Below are 26,680 nucleotides of genomic sequence, written 5' to 3'. Positions count from 1 at the left end.
GAGAGAGAGAGAGACCAACAACAGCTTAGTCGACCATTCACAGGGCTATACTCCTAATACGGCCAAAGCACTGACATCATCATCAACAACAACAATATCACCAACATCACCCAAGTTGCTGTTGCAGGTAAGCAGCCTGTTGTGCAAAACAGGGACTGGGCGGGGGTGGCAGGCTAGGGCTGACCATTCAATCCTAGGGGTCAGAGGTCAGAGCCCGGGGGGGGGGGGGGTGTAAGGTGGTGGGTGGGTGGAGGTCAGGCAGACACACATCTTAAAACAGTGGGTGACAGCGGCTATCTTGTGACGGGTGCTTTCGGTTTGTGTGACGCGTGCGTGTGCGCTCGTGTGTGCGTATGTGTTTGGTTGTTGTCGTTTATATCTTTAAGGTCTGGGGCCCTTCCCTTCGGCCCCTCAGTCCCCCAGGATGGCCTTGACGAAGGTGGCCACGTCCGTCTCTTTGAGCTCGTGGCCAGTGAAGAAGGGATGCAGCTGGGAGGGGAGAGAAAACACAACGCTGCGGTCAAATCCCCCAGAGGTGCCTTTAAGTCATTCACTCATTCAAACGATATCCTTACAGGTCTGAACTCTCAGTGTACGGTCGAGGGAGGGACAGGGAGCCTCTGTATGCTGCAACACTTCAGCTGGTGAATGCAATGAGGGACCACATTTGATATCATAAGCCTAGCTCGCCCCCCAGTGGCGGTTGTTCAGTACTGCAGCAGCCCTCAACCTGGCTGCTAGGTTTGAAGAGGAATTGGTCGTAAACGATGTACAGTATAGGGTTTGTACATCAGAATGCATCATGGGATATTTTGATGGCAGTACTCCCTTTTGTGATCCCCCGAGCGAGTTGAAGTCATGTATAATCCTAAATTAACATAAACATACTGTAACCTTGTGCGGGAGAGTGTGTGGATGATGGCTGGTTTGAGCAGCCTCACCTGGCCTGATTGGACTCTGGGTCTGGGTGATACCTGACCTTTTTATTTTATTGTTCACCTGCTTGGCAATGAGTTGTAACTGGTCATTTAAAAATGGAACGCAACATTTTGAGGAGATAATCTGCGGGTTGGTGAGGGGTGACACATGCCACCGCCGCGTAGGCCTACACTTTTTGCACTTTTTTTGCCGACTTCAGATGACACAAAGCAAAACCATCTCCTCTACAGATGCCATGTTTGCGATTGCCGATGCCGTTAATTTGTGACACGACAGTCACTGCCCTCTAGAGGATGTTTTGCGTAACATCCATAACAACGCTGAAACCGGACGGAGGTATGAAGGGTAGTCCCGGAGACAACGTTTGGTACGGACGGACGGATTTTGTCCGGATCCAGAGGTATGAATCGGCCTTTAACCAGCCATCATCCACACACACTTTGTGTCTTTTCTGCCACATTTTCAATAGTGTTGCCAATAATGACAAACTACGATTAACTACTAAACAAGGAGCAGAACATCCTGACTACCGATAGCATTCCCACTGTAAGACACAAACGGAGGCGGCATCGCGATGGGACGTCGCGAAGAGTCCTGCAGGAGGTTCAGCTCGCACTCACCATCAGCTCAGAGTAATTCAACCGCTCTTTGGAATTCTTCTTCAGACTGGGGAGGAAGAGGGGGGGAGTATTACTCAAAATGAAGAGACCAATAATAGAACAATGAGTGATCCCTCAAAGAGAAACTCCCAAGAAGGAACAAAGGTACAGAGAGAATGGCGGAGCTTGTAATCTGTGAGAGGTCTTCATGAGACATGTCTGTCTGATCATCTGAAAGGGAGGGAGAGAGACACACAGACAGAGAGAGAGAGACACAGACAGAGAGAGAGACACACACACAGACAGAAAGAGAGAGAGAGAGACACACACACAGACAGAGAGAGAGAGAGACACACTGACAGAGAGAGAGAGACACACTGACAGGGAGAGAGAGAGAGAGAGACACACTGACAGAGAGAGAGAGAGAGAGAGAGAGACACACACACAGACAGAGAGAGAGAGGAAGCCCGAGGGAGGCCGAGAGAGACAGAGTGAGGGAGAGAGAGACAGAGAGGTAGAGTGGGAGACAGAGGCAGAGAGGGTGGGAGATAGGGAGACCAAGAGAGACAAAAAAAAAAGAGAGAGAGAAAGAGATTCAGAGAGGGAGACAGAGAGAGAGGAAGAGAGTCAGAGAGAGAGACTACCAGACAGACATGACAGCATCGGCGAGAGAGAGTGAGAGATGAGAAATTAAAGGAGAACCACAAACATGTTTATCCCAGCCAAGTCGCTCAGCCATTTTATTTTGGGTGTTGTTTACCTCATTCTAGTATTGTATGGTGATTTGTCACTGCATTGTTTCACGCTACCGTCTAACGGCACTACTCTGTGTGGGCGGCAGACTGGCGGGGCGGGACTGTTTCACCTCCCAGTCCTCAAACACTGAGCTGCTGCATGACAACAGACCAGCTCAGCAACAATAGGAGTTAGTAAAGAGACACAAAGAGAGAAAGAATAATTATCCTGGGTGAGGAGGAGAAAACCACAGCTTATTATGTTCATCAAAGATAGGCCATAAATCAACACACACACGCACTCTAACACACAAACAAACACACACACACCCATGAACAATAGTGTAAAGGTCCAAACGATGGGACTGAGGAACAGCATTTTTTTTCATGTTATTTGTCGTGTCTTTGTGGCGAGGTCGGAGCAGCCTGGGAGACACGAGGCGGATCCACAGAGAACACTCTCCACTCCAGATTGTTAATACGTTCTTTTTTTCAAAATTGGATAAGAAAAAATCCCCCCCAAAAAAATGAAATCCACTTGGTAGTCGAAGCTTGAATTGTGACTCTCGGGTCTTTCGGCATTTTGCTTCTTTAAAAAAATATATTCTACCTAAGAAAATTCTTCTTTATGCTTCACAGACAGACAGACAGACAGACAGACAGACAGACAGACAGACAGACTCACCACTGGGTGGTGAAGTCCACGAACTCGGGGGAGAAGTGTTCGGGGGGCAGCTGGGGGGAAGGTTCCTCGACCACCTGCTTGAGCTGCTGGAACGGCGTGCCCCAGGAGTCGTAGGGGAAGCGCAGGATGGCCAGCTCGATCTGGGGGGGGGGGGGGGGGGGGGCATAGGCAGTCTGATCAAACTGACCCCAGACCTGCTAGCGGCGTGAGACACCAGAGAGACACGCCTTAAAAGGTTGTATCAGCGTTGCTAGGCCGAAACATAAATGATCACATTCGTCTGATCTTTCCTCGCGATCCGCTAGCTGCCCGCCTCATAAGCAGGCCGTCAAAAAGCCGCGTCTCTGTGGGCCGCCTGTGCCCCGAGATCGTACACAAAAACAAATGGTACTACCAACCACTCAAAACCTTAATAAATAGGATTCCAACCAATCCCGACAAGGGGTGGGTGTTGTGGGGTTTTGCGCTGCGTTCACGATCGTTTTGACTGGATGCACGAAACACGGAAGGAAGGGGCGAGCGGGCTCTGTTTGTTTGGGATCTCGCTTCAAACACCAACAGAAGTGAGGTTACCCAACATCGCTGATACAACGTTTAACAGACTGACCCCAGACCAGCTAGTGGTGTGAGACACGAGAGATGGACGTCTTAAAGGCGGGGTTATATGCCACCAGATGTGAGCGTGATTAGCCATTACAATCTGCCTTTCCTGTGGCACTTGGTTCTATGAACGTCCTTACCGTACCGACAGCCACATATTGTTGTTTCTCTTTCTTCTGACAAATTGACTTATTGTAAGTCGCTTTGGATAAAAGTGTCTGCTGAACGCCCCACGTGTAAACGTACAAATGTGTCGCAAATATGAAGCAATGGTGTAAAACGAATAATGAGCGCGTTTAATAAGTATCTCACCAGGGTGATGCCCAGGCTCCAGATGTCAGACTTGACGTTGTAGCCCTTGTGGTTGGTCTCTGGGTTGATCCTCTCCGGCTGCAGAGCACAAGAGACACACGGTCGTCATGGGAAGGGAACTCCTAGCCCCTCCATCCTGCCCGCTACAAAACACACACAGCTATGTTCCCTAAGCTAAGTGGGGCCCTAAAAAACGCTTTGCCAATGATTGTCAGGAGACACACACACACTGTGTGTGTGTGTGTGTGTGTGTGTGTGTGTGTGTGTGTGTGTGTGTGTGTGTGTGTGTGTGTGTGTGTGTGTGTGTTATAGAGACGGGGGGGGGGGGTGTTTAGTAGTTGTATTTAGTAGTAGAACAAAAACATATTCTGCCAAACTATCCATCGCAACGCTCACACAGTATAAATAAGTCACCAAACGCATAAATAAATAAAGAATCAAATGCATAAACACAAACAAAATAACGCATCTCCCCCCCTCTCTTCCTCCTCCGTCTCACCGCCATGTAGGGCTTGCAGCCGGCGTCCATAGTCTTGGCGACCGAGTCCACCAGGTATCCGCTGATGCCGAAGTCGCACATCTTCACCTGGCCCTGCGTGTTGATCAGCACGTTGGACGGCTTCACGTCTGGGGGGGACAGAGAGAAGGCCATTTTAGATGAGCTGGTGTGATTGTCTGTACGTTATTCCGGTCGGTCTCAGTCAGCTTGCGTGACACGCCTCCACTCGAGGGGCTGAGAGAAGCACTTTAGATTTCCCTGAGCTCTTATGAAAATGAGAAAACAACCGAAAAAATAAATAAAATAAACAATAAATACTGACAAAAGAGGCACTGGGAAAAGAAGTGTGTGTGTGTGTGTGCGTGCGTGCGTGCGTGTGTCTCACCTCTGTGTATCACCTGTAGGTTACTGTGCAGGTGTTCCAGCGCCTTAACCACCTGCAACAGACAACACACAAACGATTGACCATGGAAGTCCTGACATGTTTCTATCCCTCTCAGTGTCCACCCGTCTGTCTCATGGTCCACCCGTCTGTCTCAGTGTCCACCCGTCTGTCTCAGTGTCCACCCGTCTGTCTCATGGTCCACCCGTCTGTCTCAGTGTCCACCCGTCTGTCTCATGGTCCACCCGTCTGTCTCAGTGTCCACCCGTCTGTCTCATGGTCCACCCGTCTGTCTCAGTGTCCACCCGTCTGTCTCATGGTCCACCCGTCTGTCTCATGGTCCACCCGTCTGTCTCAGTGTCCACCCGTCTGTCTCATGGTCCACCCGTCTGTCTCAGTGTCCACCCGTCTGTCTCAGTGTCCACCCGTCTGTCTCAGTGTCCACCCGTCTGTCTCATGGTCCACCCGTCTGTCTCATGGTCCACCCGTCTGTCTCATGGTCCACCCGTCTGTCTCATGGTCCACCCGTCTGTCTCAGTGTCCACCCGTCTGTCTCAGTGTCCACCCGTCTGTCTCATGGTCCACCCGTCTGTCTCAGTGTCCACCCGTCTGTCTCAGTGTCCACCCGTCTGTCTCATGGTCCACCCGTCTGTCTCATGGTCCACCCGTCTGTCTCATGGTCCACCCGTCTGTCTCAGTGTCCACCCGTCTGTCTCAGTGTCCACCCGTCTGTCTCAGTGTCCACCCGTCTGTCTCATGGTCCACCCGTCTGTCTCATGGTCCACCCGTCTGTCTCAGTGTCCACCCGTCTGTCTCATGGTCCACCCGTCTGTCTCATGGTCCACCCGTCTGTCTCATGGTCCACCCGTCTGTCTCAGTGTCCACCCGTCTGTCTCATGGTCCACCCGTCTGTCTCATGGTCCACCCGTCTGTCTCAGTGTCCACCCGTCTGTCTCATGGTCCACCCGTCTGTCTCAGTGTCCACCCGTCTGTCTCATGGTCCACCCGTCTGTCTCAGTGTCCACCCGTCTGTCTCATGGTCCACCCGTCTGTCTCATGGTCCACCCGTCTGTCTCATGGTCCACCCGTCTGTCTCAGTGTCCACCCGTCTGTCTCAGTGTCCACCCGTCTGTCTCAGTGTCCACCCGTCTGTCTCATGGTCCACCCGTCTGTCTCATGGTCCACCCGTCTGTCTCATGGTCCACCCGTCTGTCTCATGGTCCACCCGTCTGTCTCAGTGTCCACCCGTCTGTCTCAGTGTCCACCCGTCTGTCTCATGGTCCACCCGTCTGTCTCAGTGTCCACCCGTCTGTCTCAGTGTCCACCCGTCTGTCTCATGGTCCACCCGTCTGTCTCATGGTCCACCCGTCTGTCTCATGGTCCACCCGTCTGTCTCAGTGTCCACCCGTCTGTCTCAGTGTCCACCCGTCTGTCTCAGTGTCCACCCGTCTGTCTCATGGTCCACCCGTCTGTCTCAGTGTCCACCCGTCTGTCTCATGGTCCACCCGTCTGTCTCAGTGTCCACCCGTCTGTCTCATGGTCCACCCGTCTGTCTCATGGTCCACCCGTCTGTCTCATGGTCCACCCGTCTGTCTCATGGTCCACCCGTCTGTCTCATGGTCCACCCGTCTGTCTCATGGTCCACCCGTCTGTCTCATGGTCCACCCGTCTGTCTCAGTGTCCACCCGTCTGTCTCAGTGTCCACCCGTCTGTCTCAGTGTCCACCCGTCTGTCTCAGTGTCCACCCGTCTGTCTCAGTGTCCACCCGTCTGTCTCATGGTCCACCCGTCTGTCTCATGGTCCACCCGTCTGTCTCATGGTCCACCCGTCTGTCTCATGGTCCACCCGTCTGTCTCAGTGTCCACCCGTCTGTCTCAGTGTCCACCCGTCTGTCTCATGGTCCACCCGTCTGTCTCAGTGTCCACCCGTCTGTCTCATGGTCCACCCGTCTGTCTCAGTGTCCACCCGTCTGTCTCATGGTCCACCCGTCTGTCTCAGTGTCCACCCGTCTGTCTCAGTGTCCACCCGTCTGTCTCATGGTCCACCCGTCTGTCTCAGTGTCCACCCGTCTGTCTCAGTGTCCACCCGTCTGTCTCAGTGTCCACCCGTCTGTCTCATGGTCCACCCGTCTGTCTCATGGTCCACCCGTCTGTCTCAGTGTCCACCCGTCTGTCTCATGGTCCACCCGTCTGTCTCATGGTCCACCCGTCTGTCTCAGTGTCCACCCGTCTGTCTCAGTGTCCACCCGTCTGTCTCATGGTCCACCCGTCTGTCTCAGTGTCCACCCGTCTGTCTCAGTGTCCACCCGTCTGTCTCATGGTCCACCCGTCTGTCTCATGGTCCACCCGTCTGTCTCATGGTCCACCCGTCTGTCTCAGTGTCCACCCGTCTGTCTCAGTGTCCACCCGTCTGTCTCAGTGTCCACCCGTCTGTCTCATGGTCCACCCGTCTGTCTCAGTGTCCACCCGTCTGTCTCATGGTCCACCCGTCTGTCTCAGTGTCCACCCGTCTGTCTCATGGTCCACCCGTCTGTCTCAGTGTCCACCCGTCTGTCTCATGGTCCACCCGTCTGTCTCATGGTCCACCCGTCTGTCTCATGGTCCACCCGTCTGTCTCATGGTCCACCCGTCTGTCTCATGGTCCACCCGTCTGTCTCAGTGTCCACCCGTCTGTCTCATGGTCCACCCGTCTGTCTCAGTGTCCACCCGTCTGTCTCAGTGTCCACCCGTCTGTCTCAGTGTCCACCCGTCTGTCTCATGGTCCACCCGTCTGTCTCATGGTCCACCCGTCTGTCTCAGTGTCCACCCGTCTGTCTCATGGTCCACCCGTCTGTCTCATGGTCCACCCGTCTGTCTCAGTGTCCACCCGTCTGTCTCAGTGTCCACCCGTCTGTCTCATGGTCCACCCGTCTGTCTCAGTGTCCACCCGTCTGTCTCATGGTCCACCCGTCTGTCTCATGGTCCACCCGTCTGTCTCATGGTCCACCCGTCTGTCTCAGTGTCCATCCGTCTGTCTCATGGTCCACCCGTCTGTCTCAGTGTCCACCCGTCTGTCTCATGGTCCACCCGTCTGTCTCAGTGTCCACCCGTCTGTCTCATGGTCCACCCGTCTGTCTCAGTGTCCACCCGTCTGTCTCATGGTCCACCCGTCTGTCTCAGTGTCCACCCGTCTGTCTCATGGTCCACCCGTCTGTCTCAGTGTCCACCCGTCTGTCTCATGGTCCACCCGTCTGTCTCATGGTCCACCCGTCTGTCTCATGGTCCACCCGTCTGTCTCAGTGTCCACCCGTCTGTCTCAGTGTCCACCCGTCTGTCTCAGTGTCCACCCGTCTGTCTCAGTGTCCACCCGTCTGTCTCATGGTCCACCCGTCTGTCTCAGTGTCCACCCGTCTGTCTCATGGTCCACCCGTCTGTCTCATGGTCCACCCGTCTGTCTCAGTGTCCACCCGTCTGTCTCAGTGTCCACCCGTCTGTCTCATGGTCCACCCGTCTGTCTCAGTGTCCACCCGTCTGTCTCAGTGTCCACCCGTCTGTCTCATGGTCCACCCGTCTGTCTCAGTGTCCACCCGTCTGTCTCAGTGTCCACCCGTCTGTCTCAGTGTCCACCGGTCTGTCTCATGGTCCACCCGTCTGTCTCAGTGTCCACCGGTCTGTCTCATGGTCCACCCGTCTGTCTCATGGTCAACCCGTCTGTCCCAGCAGGACTCACCGAGACGGCCATCTTCCCCAGGATGTCCTCTGGGATGGTCCTCCCCTTCTCAATCACCTGCTTGTAGAACTTATCCAGAGAGGTGTCCATGAGCTCCATGCAGATCCACACGTCGCCCTGGCAACGGGAAGAGGAGGGGTTCCATATGTTAATATTGGGGTACAATGGTAGTGGGGTATATAGGGTATAGGTGGGGTACAGTGGGGTACAGTGGGGTATAATGGGGTACAGTGGGGTACATTAGGGTATAGTTTGGTATAGTGGAGTACAGTTGGGTACAGTGGGGTATAGCGGGGTACATTAGGGTATAGTGGAGTAGAGTTGGGTACAGTGGGGTATAGCGGGGTTCAGTGGAACAAAAGGGTTGGAGTTTGGATGAGTGATTAAGATGTATAAAAGACGCTGTTTGTAAGATTCAAGAGTGATGAGTTTTGTAGAAATGCCCCGCCCAGCGTCTGCTCTGAATTGAGCAGTGTGTGTGTGGGGGGAAGGGGACAGAGAGAGGGACTTGGTTTTGGGATGTTAACGTTCAGATCCGTGCCCTCATCTGCCCTCCCTGCTCTGACAGCGCCTTGAGGAGGAGGGTGAGCCTAGAGCTCACTCAGTAGGAGCGCTCAGAGAGCTGCTTTGCAGCCGCTCCCGCTCGGGAAATCCTGCAACACAAGCCCCTTCTGGAGGAAGCTTGCTGCATCCGGAAAACTTTGGTTGCATTTAACATTTTTCCGGCAGCGAGTAGGAGTCATAACATTCCATTATTCAGGACCATTCATGGAGGATGGGAGGAGGGGCAGCGAGACTGCACCGGCCCGCTCGTCCCCTTGGTGGGGCAGGCACCAACCGGGCTGTTATTGAATGAAATGTTGGCCCCGCCCTCCTCTGCATTCGAGAAACAATCACAAAAATGTGAATTGCTTTCAGAAGTAAATAAAAATGAATAATTTGAGCTGGGGGGGGGGGGGGATGGATTGAAGGACGCCTGAATCTATTCGGTCCATCGATTCTGCCTGGGCCGTTTTGTTCACTCAGGCGTGTCTCTACAGAAGAGAACGTACCTCTCTGAAGAGCGCTCCGTAGAAGGTGACGGTGTAATAGCAGTCCACCGTCCTCATGGAGATGTCCAGGTCCATCAGCAGCCGCTTGTGCTCCTGTGTGTTCACCGTGGCCCGTATCCTCTAGGACGCCCGCCACAACAACAACCACAGGTCTCAACAACGTCCCCAAAAACAACGCCTAACCGAGAGCTTGGAATCGCACAGTATTCGACCGGGCCGTCCAAAGCACTGCTTAATCATGGAACCAAAGCATGGCAGAATAGGATCAGGTATTCACAGAGTATCTGTGGATACCGATTGTTAGACTAGGGATCATTTAGTTTTTCACAAAATCCAGACTTCGTATCGTGTCCAGCCCACTCACTACAAAAGAATCCTCCCCTCATAAAAACACAAATGCCATCACCTTTGAGATGTTAATATCTGTACCACCTGAGCGTTACATCTCCATATTAAAACAGCGCTGTTATCTTTCCCGGGCCTTTAGCCCCATGAAACCTCATTAGAGATCGCCCGTCGTGACCTGCGCGAGCCGGGGCGACCGGGAGGATGTCATCGCAGCCCTGACAGCACACCGCCATTCGTCGTGTGTGCCAGGCCAATCGGCCGACATCTTTGTGGTGTAGATTCCTTTAACTGTCTCGCAGCCTTGCAGACATGTCCCCTTCACCCGTGGTGTAGTGCAGTTTAACTTGGTGTCTCCCACCATGGCTGCCGCCGGCCGTGACCAATCCAAACCCTGCACGACGGTCTCCCCCCCTCACCATATTACCTTTGTATTCACCTCCCACCTCCCACGCTTCCCTATAAGAGTCTTGTTCACCCTGTTGTCTCACTGAAAGGATCCTTGCTAACCTTGCTGCCTGTCTCTTCCCATCACCATGCTCTTAAATTAGATCAAATATTTTAAAACAACTTATTCTTCATCGTGTTCCACACGGGAGAGACCACTGTGAGTGCCGTACGGCAACTATAAAGGCCCTTGACTCGCCCTGACCCCATTTCGACGATATATGATCTTTCAACACCGGGGGGGCGATTATGAACGTCGGGACAGAGGGTCGGGTTGTCCGACCCCCTGCAGTGCGACACTGCGGGGGAGTCTAGCTTGTCTGCATTCTTCGGGCCTTCTCGTACTTTTTGACAACACTTACGGGGTGTGCGGTGACTCGATTAATTCAATCCCGTAGAGAGAGCTGACTTCCTGATCTAGTTATGAGGCTGACGCTGGTCTCCTGAGCGACTGACGCGGGACATTGGGGTACATGTTGTGGAGGGCCCCGCCCTGGCTGAACCCACCTTGACGGCCATGATGAGGCCACTGGGGACGTGCCTCATCTTGTCCACCACGCCGTACGCCCCACGGCCCAACTCCCCCATCAGCTCAAGGTCGTCCGCCTTCACCACGAAGTTCTGCCGCCGGTGAGTTAGTGAGGGGTGGAGGAGGGGAGGAGAGAGAGTGAGGGGTACATCCATGTAGGAGAGGAGAGACAGAATACAAGAAGGGAAGATGCTGAGCTCCTTGTTGTCAGGTGAGGTGTTGAAGGAGGGGGTTAAAATCTTTCTTTCATTCGATTTTGCTCAGTGATTTTCCTTGCTATTTCTACAATTATATATATATTTTTATATCTGTATTCTTATTAGACGTAGAAAAGGAAACACATACATATATGTATGTATGTGTTTAAATATATATACAAATGAGTCAAAGGCCTTCTGACTTGTATATGTGCCTCTATCTCCGTTTGAATGAGATGTGAAGCAATACTCGGTTGCATGGGAGGCAGTGGCAGGTTGTTGTTGTTCTGGCAGGTGGAAGTCTTATCTCTCTAGGAAAGAACATGCAAGATTTCTAAGGCCGGGACTATTTATAAGCTGCCGCCCCACGGGAGGCCACAGGATACAACAACAGCAGACAATATAGGATTACAAACAAGGCCGGGACGCAAAACTGATTCAAAACTTGGGCTTTTTTTTTCCACATAAAACCTACTTTCAGCTTTTGCCAAGTTGAGGGGGAAAATAAATTGCCATCTGTGCCAATGGAAAATTCCACTTATTTGATTAGTCTAAAATAAATATATTTACTGCCGGATGGGCAATAAAATACATTCCAGTCTCCCCACAATCAAAACCATTCAATTTGGCTGTAATGTGCCTTCTGGGAATGTGACTTGAGGCAACAGTTGAAACAACACTGACGGCAGAGTGATGGTTCTATAGAAACACCTGAAACAGGACTTCAGACGTGTGCTGGTAGAAATACAAAAGAGCAGTGAAAGCAGTACCTTCTCGCCGATGGTGACGCAGGCCTTTGAATCCAGATCTCTTGGGGGTCTGGGGGGGGGGGGGGGGGAGGCAGGTGTTTATTAGGAATGGAAGAAGCAATGCTTTGCAGAGCACTACCTTTTATTGTGCATACATGTGGATTTTATCGTCTTGTATATGGTGTATGTGTATGCTGTGTGTGATGTCTTCAAGCTACTGGGACTTTGAATTCCCCCTGGGGATCAATTATCTATCTATCTATCTATCTATCTATCTATCTATCTATCTATCTATCTATCTATCTATCTATCTATCGGGCAACGCTCAGTCTGAGATTGGTTGGTATTTGTTTTAGTTTATTTTGGATGGTGACCGCAGAGGGGTTGTTGGTTTTTTCTTGGTTCGACGTCAGCAGAGAAAGTTGACTTATTATCAAGTTATGAAGCTGATGCTTTTCTCTTGAGCGACTGACAGCGAATCAGAGTTCAGGTCATTGAGGAACAGGAGGGGGCACCCGGCTGTGGACGTCGGGAATCTAACCCAGGACCTTTTAGCTGGGAGTCGGACAGAAGAACCACGCCACTGCACTACCTCAAACCCCCGCTCCACAATCAAACATACGTCCTCTCAAAGGTAAACATCAGAGATGTTAGGGTATGAGGATGCACGCCTAGGACGAAATGATGAGCTGCCTCGTTTTGTTGACACCCATGAAAGGCTGGCAGGCTGAGATGTGTTGGTTCCATATCCCAGTAACGCCGTTTACATTAACGCCACTCGCTATCAAGCGATGTGTGACGTCGGTTGTCTGGGAAACAAGGTGCAGAGGAGGGCAACGGAAAACCCTGCATCAATATTTATGTTGACCTCATTCTTTAACCTTTTTTCATAACCTGTATACGTACCCGGCGACAGCTCAGCGAGCATCGAATGCTCCTAGTTTAGGAGTACCGGACTCAAGCGAGTAACGTAACCCGGCCAGAATCCCAGGCACGGCCTCCCAGCACCGTGAGAGTCCTAAGACGTTACGTTTGTTCACGTGCCGACCACCTCGACACGTCGACTGACCAAAACACCCGCAGAATCCTCCGATTTCAGGAGGAAACGGGAGTAGCCTTCCACAAGGGAACATGTCAACTCCTTATGGACTAGCCCCCGTCGGACTCTAACCCAAGACCCTCCTTGCTGGTGACGGAGCCACAGAACCAATCATCTCAACGTTTGACTTCCAGTGTGAAGGCTTCAGTAACTTGAATCTCATACCTGTGCTATGAAATTAGGAAGTGGCTTTTGGAAGATCTCAAATTTGTTTCCTTACATTGATGAGCACATTGAAAGTAAGTTCACTGTTGCTTAATGCGTCATCCTAATGGCCTTTGTATCGCTCATGCCGTTCAATCGGCAGTACTAAGTTGCCATAAATCAAATCAAAAACGTGCACGTTTAGATTCAATCTGGGTTGGTTGTTACCATGGGATGTTCACCTTAGCAGAAGAAAATATATGATCACCTCAAGGTATGCTGACGCTAACCACACACTCCAGCTCCTGTTCCCCCTGGCTGCCTGGGGCTTTCTGTTTGTATTGTCGCTGAGAGTCTACAGCAGAGCATCCTGAGTGACACCTGGGTCATCCTGTCAGGATCCGCATGCAGCGCACTCACTAGGGGGTATTCTGGGATGGCCGTGATGTGTGCATGCAGAGTAGTTCATGTACAAATCCAGAAGCGTATATATAGTAAAGTGTATGTCCTCGCACAGTGTCCCTGGGAGAGATGTCATGCATCATGTGTGTTCATTGCTGCAGACAGACAGACAGGCAGACAGGCAGACAGGCAGGCAGACAGGCAGACAGACAGACATGGAGACAGGCAGGCAGGCAGACAGACATAGAGACAGGCAGACAGACAGACAAAGAGACAATGGGACGGACATACAAAGAGGCAGGCAGGTAGACAGACAGACAAACAGAGACACAGACAGACAAACAGACACAGACAAAGAGACAGAGAGACAGACAGAGAGACAGACAGGCAGACAGACACATACAAAGAGACAGAGAGACAGAAAAAACAGACAGACAGGCAGGCAGACAGACAAACAGACAGCCACACTTACACAGAGAAAGAGACAGAGAAACAGACAAGCAGACAGACACAGAGAGAGAGACAGACAGTCAGCGGAGTGTGAAGATGTCCCCTCACGTTGCAGCAGGAGGTGGCTGCTCAAACACGGCCTTGGATAGCTTGAGTACCGGCTTCTTCTTCCCTGGAGAGGACACAGACGCACACGCAGTGAGTACACAAGCAGGCGAGAGAACTGCCCCCCCAGTTGTGTTTTGACCCGTTCATTAGTCAGATCATTAGTCAACGGGAGGGCCATCTGAACAGGAACATAAACACAGCATTGCAGAATATGGACCACCGTACGGAGAACGGACATCCGGTTCAGAGTAACCAAAGCAGCAGATTTAAGGAACTAGAGGAAACGCACACTTGAACACTCAAACATTTGAATGAAACTATGCAACCGGAAACTCTCACCGCTCTTAATAGTATCCGGCCTCAGCGTGAAGAAGTCTATTCAGAGGAGTGCAGTGAGAGCCTTGATCAAATCATTACACGTCTCTCTCACGCTACTCTCTCTTCCTGCAACGGCCGAGCGGAAAATGTCAAAATGTTCTGGTGACTCCCGGCGTCTGTCCAGTGCCAACAGCCTCTTAACGACTCCAACGGACGGACGAATGAGTCAGACGGCTCCCCCGTCACCCGGCAACCCCCCCGCACCCAGCTCTCAGCGGGCCTGGCTAATGGCTGGGTCGACCACATCACACCACACCGCTCAGCGGGCCTGGCTAATGGCTGGGTCGAACCACTTCAAAACTACACACCACCACCCACAGCCAGTCCATCACACCTCGCCCGGCCCATCTGCCCACGCTCCCCCCCCCCCTTCACACAGTGGATATCTAATCCTCGTCACACGGGGGGACCCGCCGTCCACTTACTGTCGGACGCCGCCAAAGACTCCAGACCCTCAGAGAACAGAACCACCGCCGAGAGGTGGAGCGAGACCGGGGGCCGGCGAGCGCTCGCTCCATCGGGGGGGCAGAGCGGCGGGGGGGACCTGAGCTACTGCGCGAGCGACCTGCCTGGGAGACGGAGGAGCTGCTGTAACCGGGCGGCGTCTCCGTCGAGAGGACGCTCCCATGCAGCACTGTTTGCACATGCGTGTGTGTGTGTGTGTGTGTGTGTGTGTGTGTGTGTGTGTGTGTGTGTGTGCGTGTGTGTGCGTGTGTAGGTGTGTAGGTGTGTGTGTGTGTGTTCCGGTCCGAGCTGGTTGGAGCGGCGGAGTCAGGAGGCGGTGACCGACGGCAACGAGGTATGCGGCCGCCGAAGGGGGAGGGGCCGTCTGTCATAAACACCACTTAACGACGAGCGCCTCGACCCTTCCCCCCTCCCCTAACGGCCTCCCCCTGACGGGGGGGGGGGGGGGACACAGAGCACCATCCTCCATTTCTTAATCCACGTTTCTTTTTACAAAGAGCGATGAACATTAACGACGTCTCAACAGGAGTTCAGCTCAGTGGGACGGAGACGCGGAGTGACCTTCAGGGGCAGTGGAGCTGATGGACGCCCTGGCAGCGTACATTATTTAAACATTTAGACAGTTCGTTCAGGGAGCTTCACGCACACACGCACGCACACACGCACATGCACAGGCACTTCCTTTGAAGTACAGTCAAACCTCTCCAGAGACACGGAATGGTCTCATGGGATTAAGAAGGCATTGGTTTTTCATCTACCGCAGAGAGAACCTCCATTTCATCCGTCCGCTCTCTGGATGAATATGACCCATTACAGCGATGGATAAAGTGCACCCATGGCGCCTCTGAGGGCCCTGCCTGGGCCCCCCAGGGGCCACAGTGCAGGGGGTTCCCCTGTGCGGCCTCCAGCCAGGAGGTGCTCTGGCCCCCGTGCTCCCCTTTTCAGGGCTGCTTTGTTGGGCTGAGACGTCACCGCCAGCCACACACGGCGCGCCTTACAGCCGCCACACTGGACCTGAATCCTCCCCGAGCGCTGGGGCAACGCACGCTGACGAGACAGAGCAGTGGGGGGGGGGGGAGGAGGAGGAGGAGGAGGAGGAGGGAGAGGGGGGATAAGGAGGAGGAGGAGGAGGGGAGGAGGAGGAGGAGTGAGGAGGAGGAGTGAGAGGGAGGAAGAGGAGGGCTTGGCCTTGTATTTAGCCTCACCTCGGATCGTCCAACTAGGTTTGCTTATGCATATACAGATATATACACATATATATATATACACACACACATATATATACATATATACACATATACACATATATATACATATATATATACATATATATATACATATACATATACACACACATATATATATATATATATATATATATATATATATATATATATATATATATATATATATATACATATACATACATTCCATTTACGGAACAAGGTTGCCCTTGTTCAGCGTATCTTCACCCTGGCAGATGTCCTCTGCTCCACGTGACGATACGCTGGACGCGGCGATGCATGGCTCGCCCGTTAAGGAGAGGAGAGGGGGAGGGGAGAGGAGAGGAGGGGAGGGAATAGGAGAGGAGAGGAGGGGAGGGGAGAGGAGAGGAGAGGAGGGGAGGACAGGGGAGAAGAGAGGAGGGGAGAGGAGAGAGGGGAGGGAATAGGAGAGGAGAGGAGGGAAGGGAATAGGAGAGGAGAGGGGAGAGGAGAGGAGAGGAGGGGAGAGGAGAGGAGGGGAGAGGAGGGGAGAGGAGAGGAGGGGAGAGGAGGAGAGGGGAGAGGAGAGGGGAAAGGAGGAGAGGAGGGGAGAGGAGAGGAGAGGAGGTTTAATCTCCAGAGGACGGTGCGCGAATAAACCCGGTGCGCCGAATAAACCCTGACGTCAGTGCGAGCCGCCCCAACCCGGCTGTGACGCGGACAGCGTGCAGGCTGCACACACGCACGCACACACGCAGGCAGTCAGGCACGCACACACGCAGGCACACACGTCTGTGGCGTCCGGGAGTCCTCCGTTACAGTACGGGCTGCAGGAGATCCGCTTTGTCACGAGGGGGTGTTGGCGCTCTCACACGTCCGCAGGGGGACGCAGGAGGCCAGGCACGCTGGCAGGCTGTCAGCCATGCAGGCACATCATGCCGGCTCACACACGAGAAAAAAAATGAAAGAAAAATGAAAAAAAGGAGACAACAGCTTTGAAAACCCCTGCTGCTGCACGGCCTGAAGCACGGGGCGCAGAACACCAGCGTATACACATAGAGAGAGAGAGAGAGAGACAGAGACAGAGAGGGGAGAGAGAGAGAGAGAGAGAGAGAGAGAGAGAGAGAGAGAGAGAGAGAGAGAGAGAGAGAGAGAGAGAGAGAGACCTGATACATGATATAATTGAAGGAGGGAGCAATTCAATTGATGAGGATTATGTAACCAATGTAGATCGCTGGAATAAACACGTGTATACAAAAGCTCGGTCATTTCTAGCTTCCTATATTTAGAAATGCAAGCCCCCCCCCCTCCCTTAAATAAGCACAATTTAGGGGGGGGCCCTCAAAAAGGACCCCCCCGAGTCCCGCTGAGACGTGACGTTTTTCGTTGTGTTCTGCAGTAAGGGTTGGTGGAGCCGGGGGGACGTCCGGGACGCCCTGGGGCCGGGGAATACGGTCAGCGGCCGGGGGGGGGGGCCGTCTCTGGGCAAGGAAAGGAAGGAGAGGAAGGAAAGGAAGTGGAGTCTCCTCTGAGTCATGCTGGGCTACCATCTTGGTTCCTTTCTCATATCCCCGACAGGGGACGCCACACCTCTCCGCCCGGGCCGGTCAGGGGGAGGCTTCTTGCTCAGGGACACTCGTTGAGACGGGGATCGAACCAGCAGCCTTAAGGTTACAGTCAACCCGCTCTACCTGCTGAGCCACTGCCCCCCCCCACGAACCGCTCTCAGCGTCTTTCCGCGTCCCGGTTTCACTCCCGAGGGATAATGTCGGATGATGCTATGATGCTGCGTTGGGTTTATTTCGGACCGCCCTGCAGCTGAGGGGAACTAAAGCAGAATGAAAAGGAGAAGTGGCCATATTGTTGGATTCATGCATTCATCAAGTACACTTGATGAATGCATGAATCGGATATATTATAGTAGTATAGTATATAGTAAGCAAACGCACAAAAGGATGGGAAAGTTGCAAGGGAAAACGTGTAAGCTACACATTTTCAGCTCAGCTTAACAATTGATTGGGCCATTACTGTCTCACTATCAACGTTGGCAAATCGATAAAAGAATAGATACATATTCGGTATTATAGTATCATGCTTTTGATGGCAGAGAGATGGTGTGTGTGGCAAGCGGCGCATACACAAACAGCAATATTTAAACATCGTCTGCTACCGCCATGGGCTGAGGAAGACCTGAAACCCTTAAGGCCGTATCAGCACATAACACGGCATACCTTTACTTTGAAAGAGTTGGGGGAGAGGTGGGGAGAGCGACCTGTAGCCGACTCTGTGGATAATGAGGATGGGATGATAGAAGCCACACACACACACACACACACACACACACGCACACACACACACACAGACACACAGACGCACACACGCCTGGAATTCCAACAATTCCCACACTTCCTCAATGGCATTCTGCAACCCAAAGAGGGAGGCAGATCAACCAGAACACTAAACACACACACACACACACACACACACACACACACACACACACACACACACACACACACACACACACACACACACACACACACACACACACACACACACACAGGTCAATTGGACAAGACAAGACCCGGCCAAGAGGATATGAGGGCGGAGAGGGTTGGGGAAAGTATGGAAATATCCCCCCCACCCCACCACCACCACCACCACCACCACCACCACCACCACCACCACCACCACCACCACCAGCAGCATCAGCAGCGACCCCCCGCCTGCCTCCACTGGAGGGCTTGTGAGAAACCCAACACTCCCTCCAGAGATGACAGCTCCTTTAACTTACAGCTGTTTGGAGACACTTTAGGAACACTGTCGTCATCGCCGCTCCTGCTACACAACCGTGTGAGTGCTTATGTGTGCATGGATACATGCACGCTGTGTGTGTGTGTGTGTGTGTGTGTGTGTGTGTGTGTGTGTGTGTGTGTGTGTGTGTGTGTGTGTGTGTGTGTGTGTGCGTGCGTGTGCGTGTGTGTGGGGGGGATATCATCTTCAGGTCATCCCAGAGCGAGAAGGGGGGACTCAATGTTTTCACTGTTCAGGCGTCCAATAGCCTCGTGCCAAACCATGTCAGCTGGTCACACCAATCAGGAGTGACCAGCGCGCCCCTGTCCGTCAGACCTGGGGCACGCGGCCGCCTCCGGAGGCTCAGGGCTGGGAGCAGCAGATGGTCCTGGGGCCGGACCCCCGTCCAGGACCAGGTCTGGTCCTGCTCTCTCTACACACACGCCCACGCTTTGATTTGACAAACTGAGGGGAACAGGGCTGCACGTATCAGGCACACCTCCCTTCCTCCTCAACACTACACTAACACACGCGCACACACACACACACACACATCAATGCACAGAGAAACACACACACACAACACACACACACACAGACCATGCATGCGCGTACACATGCACACACAGACCATGCATGCGTGTACACATGCACACACACACAGACCATGCATGCGCGTACACATGCACACACACACACAGACCATGCATGCGCGTACACATGCACACACACACAGACCATGCATGCGCGTACACATGCACACACACACACACACACACACAGGCATTCGAACACGCACACACATCCATGCACACATACTTGCATAAACACGTCCATGACCACAACTCACAACACAACAACACATTCTGTGACAAAACACCTTTCGATTAAGATTCACTAACAGGATATCTTCACAGCGGTTCTGCCATGCTGCGGGGTGCTGTGTGCAGAAGAGGCCACGTTAAACACCGGCAGGACAGCCAGAACGTTCCCAGAGATAAACAGGTGTTCAGACTCCCTGCACTGTGCTTTTAGAAAGGCACCCGCCCCAAACCAGTTTGGACCATTATCCCAAAGTGTTTATTTGTTTTATTTTTTGATCTGTCCAATTAGTGAATCGACCCATGGCTAAAAACGCGTTCCCCCCCCATCCGACATGGCGAGCAGAAGTGCGTGAGCGTCTATCAACGGCATCCAGTGAGGCTGCAAAACAAAAGCTTGCTCGACAAATCTTCTGCTACTGTGGTAACGGAGTGCTGCTCTCTGCAAGACGCGCTCCCACAGAACGCAGCGCTCTGGAGCTGCAGACCGTTGGAAAGAAAGAAAGAAAAAACGGAGAGGAGAAGCAACTAAGTGCACCACTCAAATATCAAGCCCATCTGATCCAGGCTCGTGGGCCGCAGCGTGCTATTTATTGCCATCATCTGACAGAAGGGGCTGTAGTAGAGGGCCAAAGTTCACCCTGCGCATTAGCAGAGCTGTGCTTGCAGTGAAAAGGGCTTTCCTTCAGTGGAAACCTAAAACAGATCAAAACCCAGAGTTGCATTCTGTCAGTGGGAGGAAGGTGCACGCAGACGCCGCGCTCCAAACTGCTTCCCGTGGCAGGCCGGCAGCGGCCCGCCAGCGACCCAGCAGGGGGGGAGCCTCACTGTGCTGGCGCCGCCGGGCGGGGAGCACGCCGGGGCCCTGAGCGCGTCAGGAAGCCGGGCTGCGGCCGGCTTCGACCACCAGGGCTATTCTGGGAGGAGCGGAGACAAAGCTCCGGATTGATGCTCCTCTCTCCTTTGCAGGCACTACGCACCACATGTGATTTGTTTCTCTGCTCCGACATGCAAACCGGGGCTCCGGAGCGACGGCACTGTCGGGGGGGGGGGGGGGGCATTGCATGGGGAATAACAATGCAACGCCGGACTGGAAATATTCCCTGTGTGTGTGTTTGTGTACGCATGTGCGTGCATTTACGTGTGTGTGTGTGTGTGTGTGTGTGTGTGTGTGTGTGTGTGTGTGTGTTCAGTGCCTGCTCCAGTTGTTGAAACATCCCAAAGACAATTGAGCAACAACAACGTGAACGACTCCACTGTTATGGAGAGAGGACCTCCGTCAACCCCCTCGGCCTGGAACGGCTCCAGCGGTTGACTCTTCGAAACAGCCCCTCTAATATCTGTGCTGCTGAACCCAGCCATCCATTAGCATGACAAATGCCTTGTTTATGCTAGCGGAATGGGTGGGGGGGTCAAGCTAAGCTGTGGCCGCCATCGCTGCAGGCTACAGGGGAAGCGATACTACCACCCTACCACCGCCCCCCTCCCGCTCACTGGGGGAACACCCCAGCACGCGGAGCCCTGGGCACAGGACACAGCTGTCTGTGGCCCCCCAGGCCCGGGGGCAGAGACCCCCAGCCGAGGAGGAGACTGTGTCAAATGAAGTGACAAAGACGGAGCAGACAGGGGTCCCTGTGTGGCATTCAGAGGAGGATCACCCGGGTACGGCCACAAGGACCCGGGTGGGAGTGCAGAGCCCGAGTGCTGCTCAGGGGACGTGTTCTCGAGAGCAGCGCGCCGTCGCTGCTGCTTCTGTTCACTCGTTGGTTCGATGCCTTTAGCGGAGTGTATGCACCATGATGAGATCTGTGTTGTTGCATGTCGTTCTGTACATAACGCGTACGAGAGGAACAGATTAAAAACACGAGAGGGCTGATGCATGCCCCAAGCAGTAACAAAAGGCCAGAACCAGGCAACAAGCCGTTTGAAAAGGTGTACGATTCTCTGTGCCAGACCTCAGGTAAAAGGTAAACATTGTACTGCTATACTGACCGCTCCCACTACCTGCAGGGCTGTGCCTATATGTGTGCCTGTGTGTGCGTGTGTGACGTGTGTGTGCTCTGCTTGTTATGCAATGCTTCAGCCTTGTGCTGAACTTCTTGGAAATCACTCGGAGCTACTGTGTTTTCCAAAAGCCAAACGCTCCACAACCTAATGTATTGATGCTCATTCACTGTGCCGCGCATGGTGATTAGCCCAACAAGTCACTTCAGCAGGATAAACAGATCACTTCAGAGTGACACAGCGTTGACAACATCCATGCACTTCATTGGAAAACCATCCACAGTTTTTACACGTGACCAGTAGCTTGGACAGAAATGGCAGCTGACAGATATCTAACTTTGGTCTGCGCTTTTTTGGCTTGTATTTTAAGAGCCTATTGGCCTGTTGCTCGACCAGCTAGTGCCAGCGTGTGTTTCCATCTATTGCAATAAACCAACAACAACACAACACACACACACGCAGCAACACAAACACACACACACTCACCCACAAAATAACAGGTAAATGTAATATACAGTGAAGAAATCTGTAATGCAAAACAAAATGACATATTTTAACTTTCTTCGGCGCTGCGGTCTGCATAATTAGTTCAGGGAGTGCATTCCCTGAAGAGGTAGAGGTGGGTAAAATGCCCGATCTCCTATTGAGCAATCTGCACTTGAGAATGTTACGTGGATGGATGCAACATTATCTGGAGCAGAGCTGGCGTCTCATGTCTGACTGCAAGTAGATGTAAAATACATTAATTAACAGCTGCTGGGCTGCACGCACTCTCAATATGTGCATACATGTCTGCGTTCGTTCCTTATATATGTTGCATGTCATATGCATTGACGTTGACGTATGCGTGGTTGCAAAGGGGTTGCAACGTATTGTTTTTTTTTCATATTATCTCTATGGAAATCACATGTCCCGACAGGGATTGCAAATATCGTCAGTATGAGTGAGTACACACACACAGCATCGTCTAACCAGGAACTCTGCAAAGGGGAAGATCTTAAACAGGAAATGCAACTGACCTTTCTGAAAAATTCAACTTTGAAATGCATTGCTCGTGATTAACCTGCAGCGATGCATGTGGCAAAATGTGCAGCCCTGGTTGCATATCAATAGTTGTGCAGAGATTGCAATCATATTCTTACCTCCCTTTGGCTGAGACATTTCCCCTTTGCTCTGGTGGGGGGGAGGGGAAGCACAAAAGACTTTGCCTTCTTTCTCACTCCCTCCCTCCATCGCCCTAGCGCTGGCGCTTCGGCGGCTTGCTTTGCAACACAAGATGCAAAATACAAGCCTTAATCTTCATGCACTTGGATCCTTTTTGCGTCCAGGTCGTGTGTATCCGTGCACCAAACGATTGTACTATTGCATAATCTGCAAAACCGTCAGAAGTTAGATAATTTTGCAATTGCACTGCAAGGAATTCTCCGCACCACTTACATGATGGGCCAAGGCTGGCAGCTGAAAGCTCCTAACTTGGATCAGTCACAGTCCCTGCGAGAGAACGTTCTTCCTGCTTCGCACGCAAGGCATGCCGGGACTTGCAGTTGAAAACGCAATGTGCTCAATATGAAGTATATGTACATTACTGTGTTTTATATCTTATCACTATGCCATTATAACGTAGTGAAATTATACATCACTATGCTCTATATACTGGCACATTGATTACACAGATGTACGGTGTTTGAAAAAGGTAAGCATCATGAACATGTGTTTGTATAAATACAAATGTTATATTTGATAATAAATGAATATATTAATATATATAAAAAAATATATATACATATATTATAAATTAATGAATGGACTGCAATACTTTATTTATTTCCAATTAATAAGGAAATCAATTAATGTTTTGTATTTATTAAATTAAAATGAGGTGATTTGACATCAGACGGTCTGTAATGGTATTTATTATGAAATGGGAATGACAATGCATCAACCTCAAACATAACAAATATGTGAAAATAACGTAACACTAAAAACGACTTTGACAATTCAGATTTAGAAGATAATGGCACATTTAGGAACACTGAAAATATGAACTACATAAAAAACAACTAGGACTGTGAGGCTAAGCAAGAGACAGACTTAACGTTATTACTCTGTTCATCAAATTCCCATTCGTCAAAAGTAAAAAAGCTAAAGTTGGTTGCAGCTGCACTAAGGATCCTACTCTTGTTTTCCTGATATTACCGTTTAATATCAAAACACAGATTAAACCAACTGTCATGAGAAGACGAAGCAGGGGAGACGCAGAACGACCGTGGACCCTCCGCGGATGCCATATAAAGAACTCTCTGCAGGGCGGTGTGTTGGGTCAGCCGGTCATAATACTCACATTGTGTGTGTGTGTGTGTGTGTGTATTTGTGTGAGTGTTTGTGCATGTATGAGCATGAGTGTGTGTGTGTGTGTGTGTGTGCGTGTGCGTGTCTGTGTGTGCGTGTGTGTTTCTTTGTGTGTGTGCATGCTTGCGTGCATGTGTGAGTTTATGTGTGTGTGTCTGTGCGTGTATGTGTGTGTGTGTTTGTGTGTGTATGTGTGTGTCTGTGCGTGCATGCATGTGTGTCTGTGTGTGTTTGTGCGTGTATTAGTGTATGTGTGTGTGTGTGCATGAGAGTGCGTGCCTGTGTGTGTGTCTGTTTGTGTGCGTGTGTATGAGAGTGCGTGCCTGTGTATGTGTCTGTGTGTGTGCGTGTGTATGAGAGTGCGTGCCTGTGTGTGTGTGTCTGTTTGTGTGCGTGTGTATGAGAGTGCGTGCCTGTGTGTGTGTGTGTCTGTGTATGAGAGTGCGTGCCTGTGTGTGTGTGTGTGTGTGTATGAGAGTGCGTGCCTGTGTGTGTGTCTGTGTGTGTGTGTGTCTGTTTGTGTGCATGTGTATGAGAGTGTGTGACTGTGTGTTTGTCTGTTTGTGTGCATGTGTATGAGAGTGTGTGACTGTGTGTGTTTGTCTGTTTGTGTGGGTGTGTATGAGAGTGTGTGACTGTGTGTGTTTGTCTGTTTGTGTGGGTGTGTATGAGAGTGTATGAGTGTGTGGGTGTCAGTTCTTGCTGAGCGTCTGGTACAGCGGCTTCACCACCACGTGCAGGTAGAGGGCGCCGTCCACCAGGTACTCGGAGGAGCGCCGGGTCAGGTCAGCCTCAGCCAGGAAGTCCCCGCTCTCCTCGGTGCTCTGGTGGAAGTCGTAGACGTGTTTCACCGTCACGCGGCCCTGCTGCTGCGCCAGCACCAGAACCGTCTTCTGGAAGTTCACGCCGGCGAAGTCGGCGCTGGAGGTGGCGGGCGTGATGATGATGCGCGGCCGGCCTCCGTCGACCCTGGCGGGCTGCATGGCGCCCGTCTCGGTGTAGAGAGGCCTCAGGCTGAGGGGCAGCCAGCGGGGGGAGAACAGGGCGTTCCAGGTCACCCTCTTGCTGGCGTCGTGGCCGCTGGGGCCCAGCTGCGTCTGGAAGCTGGTGCTGCGGTCGTCGCGCGAGGGACTGCCGATGGCCCAGGCCGCGCCCCACAGCGGCGACAGGTAGTTCCTGGGCGTGAACAGGCTGCAGTTGACGTCGAAGAACTTGGCCATCTGCAGCGGCGAGGCGGAGTGGAACTGGTAGGACATGTACAGCAGGTCCCTCACCGACTCCTGGTAGCGGGCCAGTGCGGGCGACTGCGTCTGCAGGCGGAAGAGGTCCCGCGGCGGCATCATGGCGTAGCGCACGGCGCGCAGGGCGTTCTCGGCCGTCAGCCCGTCGGGGTCGTTGCGGAGGATCCAGGCCTCCAGCGCGGCGAACAGCTCCATCTCGCTGTGCAGCACCAGGTCGGAGCGCCGCAGCAGGGACATGAGGAGCCGGCTGCTGATGGAGCTCCACTCGGCGCTCTGCGCCACCGACGACAGGTTCCACGCCAGGAACTGCAGGCAGCTGTCCCGCAGCGCGGCCTGGCCGGCCTGCTGGGCGTACTCGTACCAGCCCACCACGTGGCCCGACGGCGAGTCGCGTGCCAGGTTCTCGCTCATGTAGCGGGCGACGGCGGCCTGCAGGTCGGCCACCTGGTACCTGGTGGCCAGCTTATGAAGCGGGGTGGCCTGGTCCAGGCGCAGGGAGACCTCCCCGCAGTAGAGGTACCTGCGCAGGACGGCCGGGTGTGGAGGGGTGGAGGGACATGGGACCACAGGACAGACGTCTGCTCATCCTCTGCTCAAACATCATCTCTTCAGATGGAAACGACTTCTCTTGTCTCGCTGCCTGACTCTGCCACGGCCATGACCTTAACACAGCTCACGTTGAATAATGTGTTTAAGAATAAAAGACGGCCGGGAGACTCGCGCCCACATTACTTTCCCTCATTCCTTTTGTCATCGGGCCAAATGTGTGCGATAATAAGGTCTCACTACGTCAAATGTTTCCATCAGTGGACAAATGCGGGCATTCTTCAACATGCCTATGAGGGAATGAAAGCCGGCAGCACCAAGATGGGCGCAGATTGATTTTTCATGCCCTTTCGGAGTCTTTATCGAGCACAATCAGCTCTGTATTAGCCACTGTGCACAACAGGTCTTGATTCTTGGTCTGTGCCACAAATATTGATTTTGGACTCTATGCCGAGCAGGTTCTGTTTCTCTTGGTTTATGTACTAACAGCCCTGAGCTACTAGATGGCCGATAAGTAATGTCTGCGTTATTTAACAGCATCAACAGCACTTTCAGAGGCATAGCTGACATGCAGACATGATCACAGCAGAGGGACTGAACACACGGAACCTGGTACCAAGGAACCGGGGCTCGCTCTATCGCTCTCAACTCTTTCTCTCTCTCTATCCTTCTCTCTTTGTCTGCCTCTGCCTCTGTCTCTGTCGCTCTCATCTCTCTGTCGCTCTCTCTCTCTGTCGCTCTCTCTCTCTCTCTCTCTCTCCCTCTCTCTCTCTCTCTCCCTCTCTTTCTCTCTCTCTCTCTCTCCCTCAATCTCTCTCTGTCTCCCTATCTCCCTCTCTCTCTCTCTCTCTCTCTCTCTCTCTCTCTCCCTCTCTTTCTCTCTCTCTCTCTCTCCCTC

The 26,680-nt window shown here is 52.5% G+C and overlaps 2 protein-coding genes across 2 annotated transcripts in view; both read right to left on the bottom strand.

Moving 5' to 3' along the window:
• Positions 1 to 23,032, bottom strand: map2k6 (mitogen-activated protein kinase kinase 6). The gene is made up of 12 exons (XM_079757324.1): positions 22,789 to 23,032; positions 13,981 to 14,044; positions 11,799 to 11,847; positions 10,810 to 10,923; positions 9,511 to 9,630; positions 8,459 to 8,575; positions 4,754 to 4,805; positions 4,369 to 4,496; positions 3,870 to 3,947; positions 2,958 to 3,097; positions 1,560 to 1,605; positions 1 to 489 (listed from the first exon to the last, which is right to left on the bottom strand). Exons 1-12 carry the CDS (start codon positions 22,877 to 22,879, stop codon positions 412 to 414), a joined length of 1,077 nt encoding a protein of 358 aa, XP_079613450.1. The 5' UTR covers positions 22,880 to 23,032; the 3' UTR covers positions 1 to 411.
• A 1,655-nt stretch (positions 23,033 to 24,687) lies between these two features.
• Positions 24,688 to 26,680, bottom strand: part of btbd17a (BTB (POZ) domain containing 17a) — a gene marked incomplete at both ends in the record, with an annotated part of 4,423 nt that continues 2,430 nt past the window's right edge. Inside the window, one exon of the mRNA XM_079756760.1 lies at positions 24,688 to 25,756. Coding sequence (XP_079612886.1) covers positions 24,688 to 25,756 — 1,069 coding nt within the window. The remainder of the gene's footprint in view (positions 25,757 to 26,680) is intronic.

The sequence above is a fragment of the Pollachius pollachius genome (genome assembly GCF_949987615.1).
Source record: "Pollachius pollachius genome assembly, chromosome: 19".
In the NCBI taxonomy this organism is placed as follows: Eukaryota; Metazoa; Chordata; class Actinopteri; order Gadiformes; family Gadidae; genus Pollachius; species Pollachius pollachius.
The sequence above is the reverse complement of the archived record's forward strand: the minus strand, read 5'-3'. Positions and strand labels throughout refer to the sequence as shown.

Coding starts and splice junctions, on each gene's coding strand:
- map2k6 (XM_079757324.1), bottom strand. CDS start 22,879: ATGGAGGGAGGGAGTGAGAAAGAAGGCAAAGTCTTTTGTGCTTCCCCT. Junction 14,045..22,788: donor AATGTCTCAGCCAAAGGGAG/GTAAGAATATGA, acceptor TGTCCTCTCCAG/GGAAGAAGAAGCCGGTACTC. Junction 4,497..4,753: donor CCTACAGGTGATACACAGAG/GTGAGACACACG, acceptor TGTCCCCCCCAG/ACGTGAAGCCGTCCAACGTG.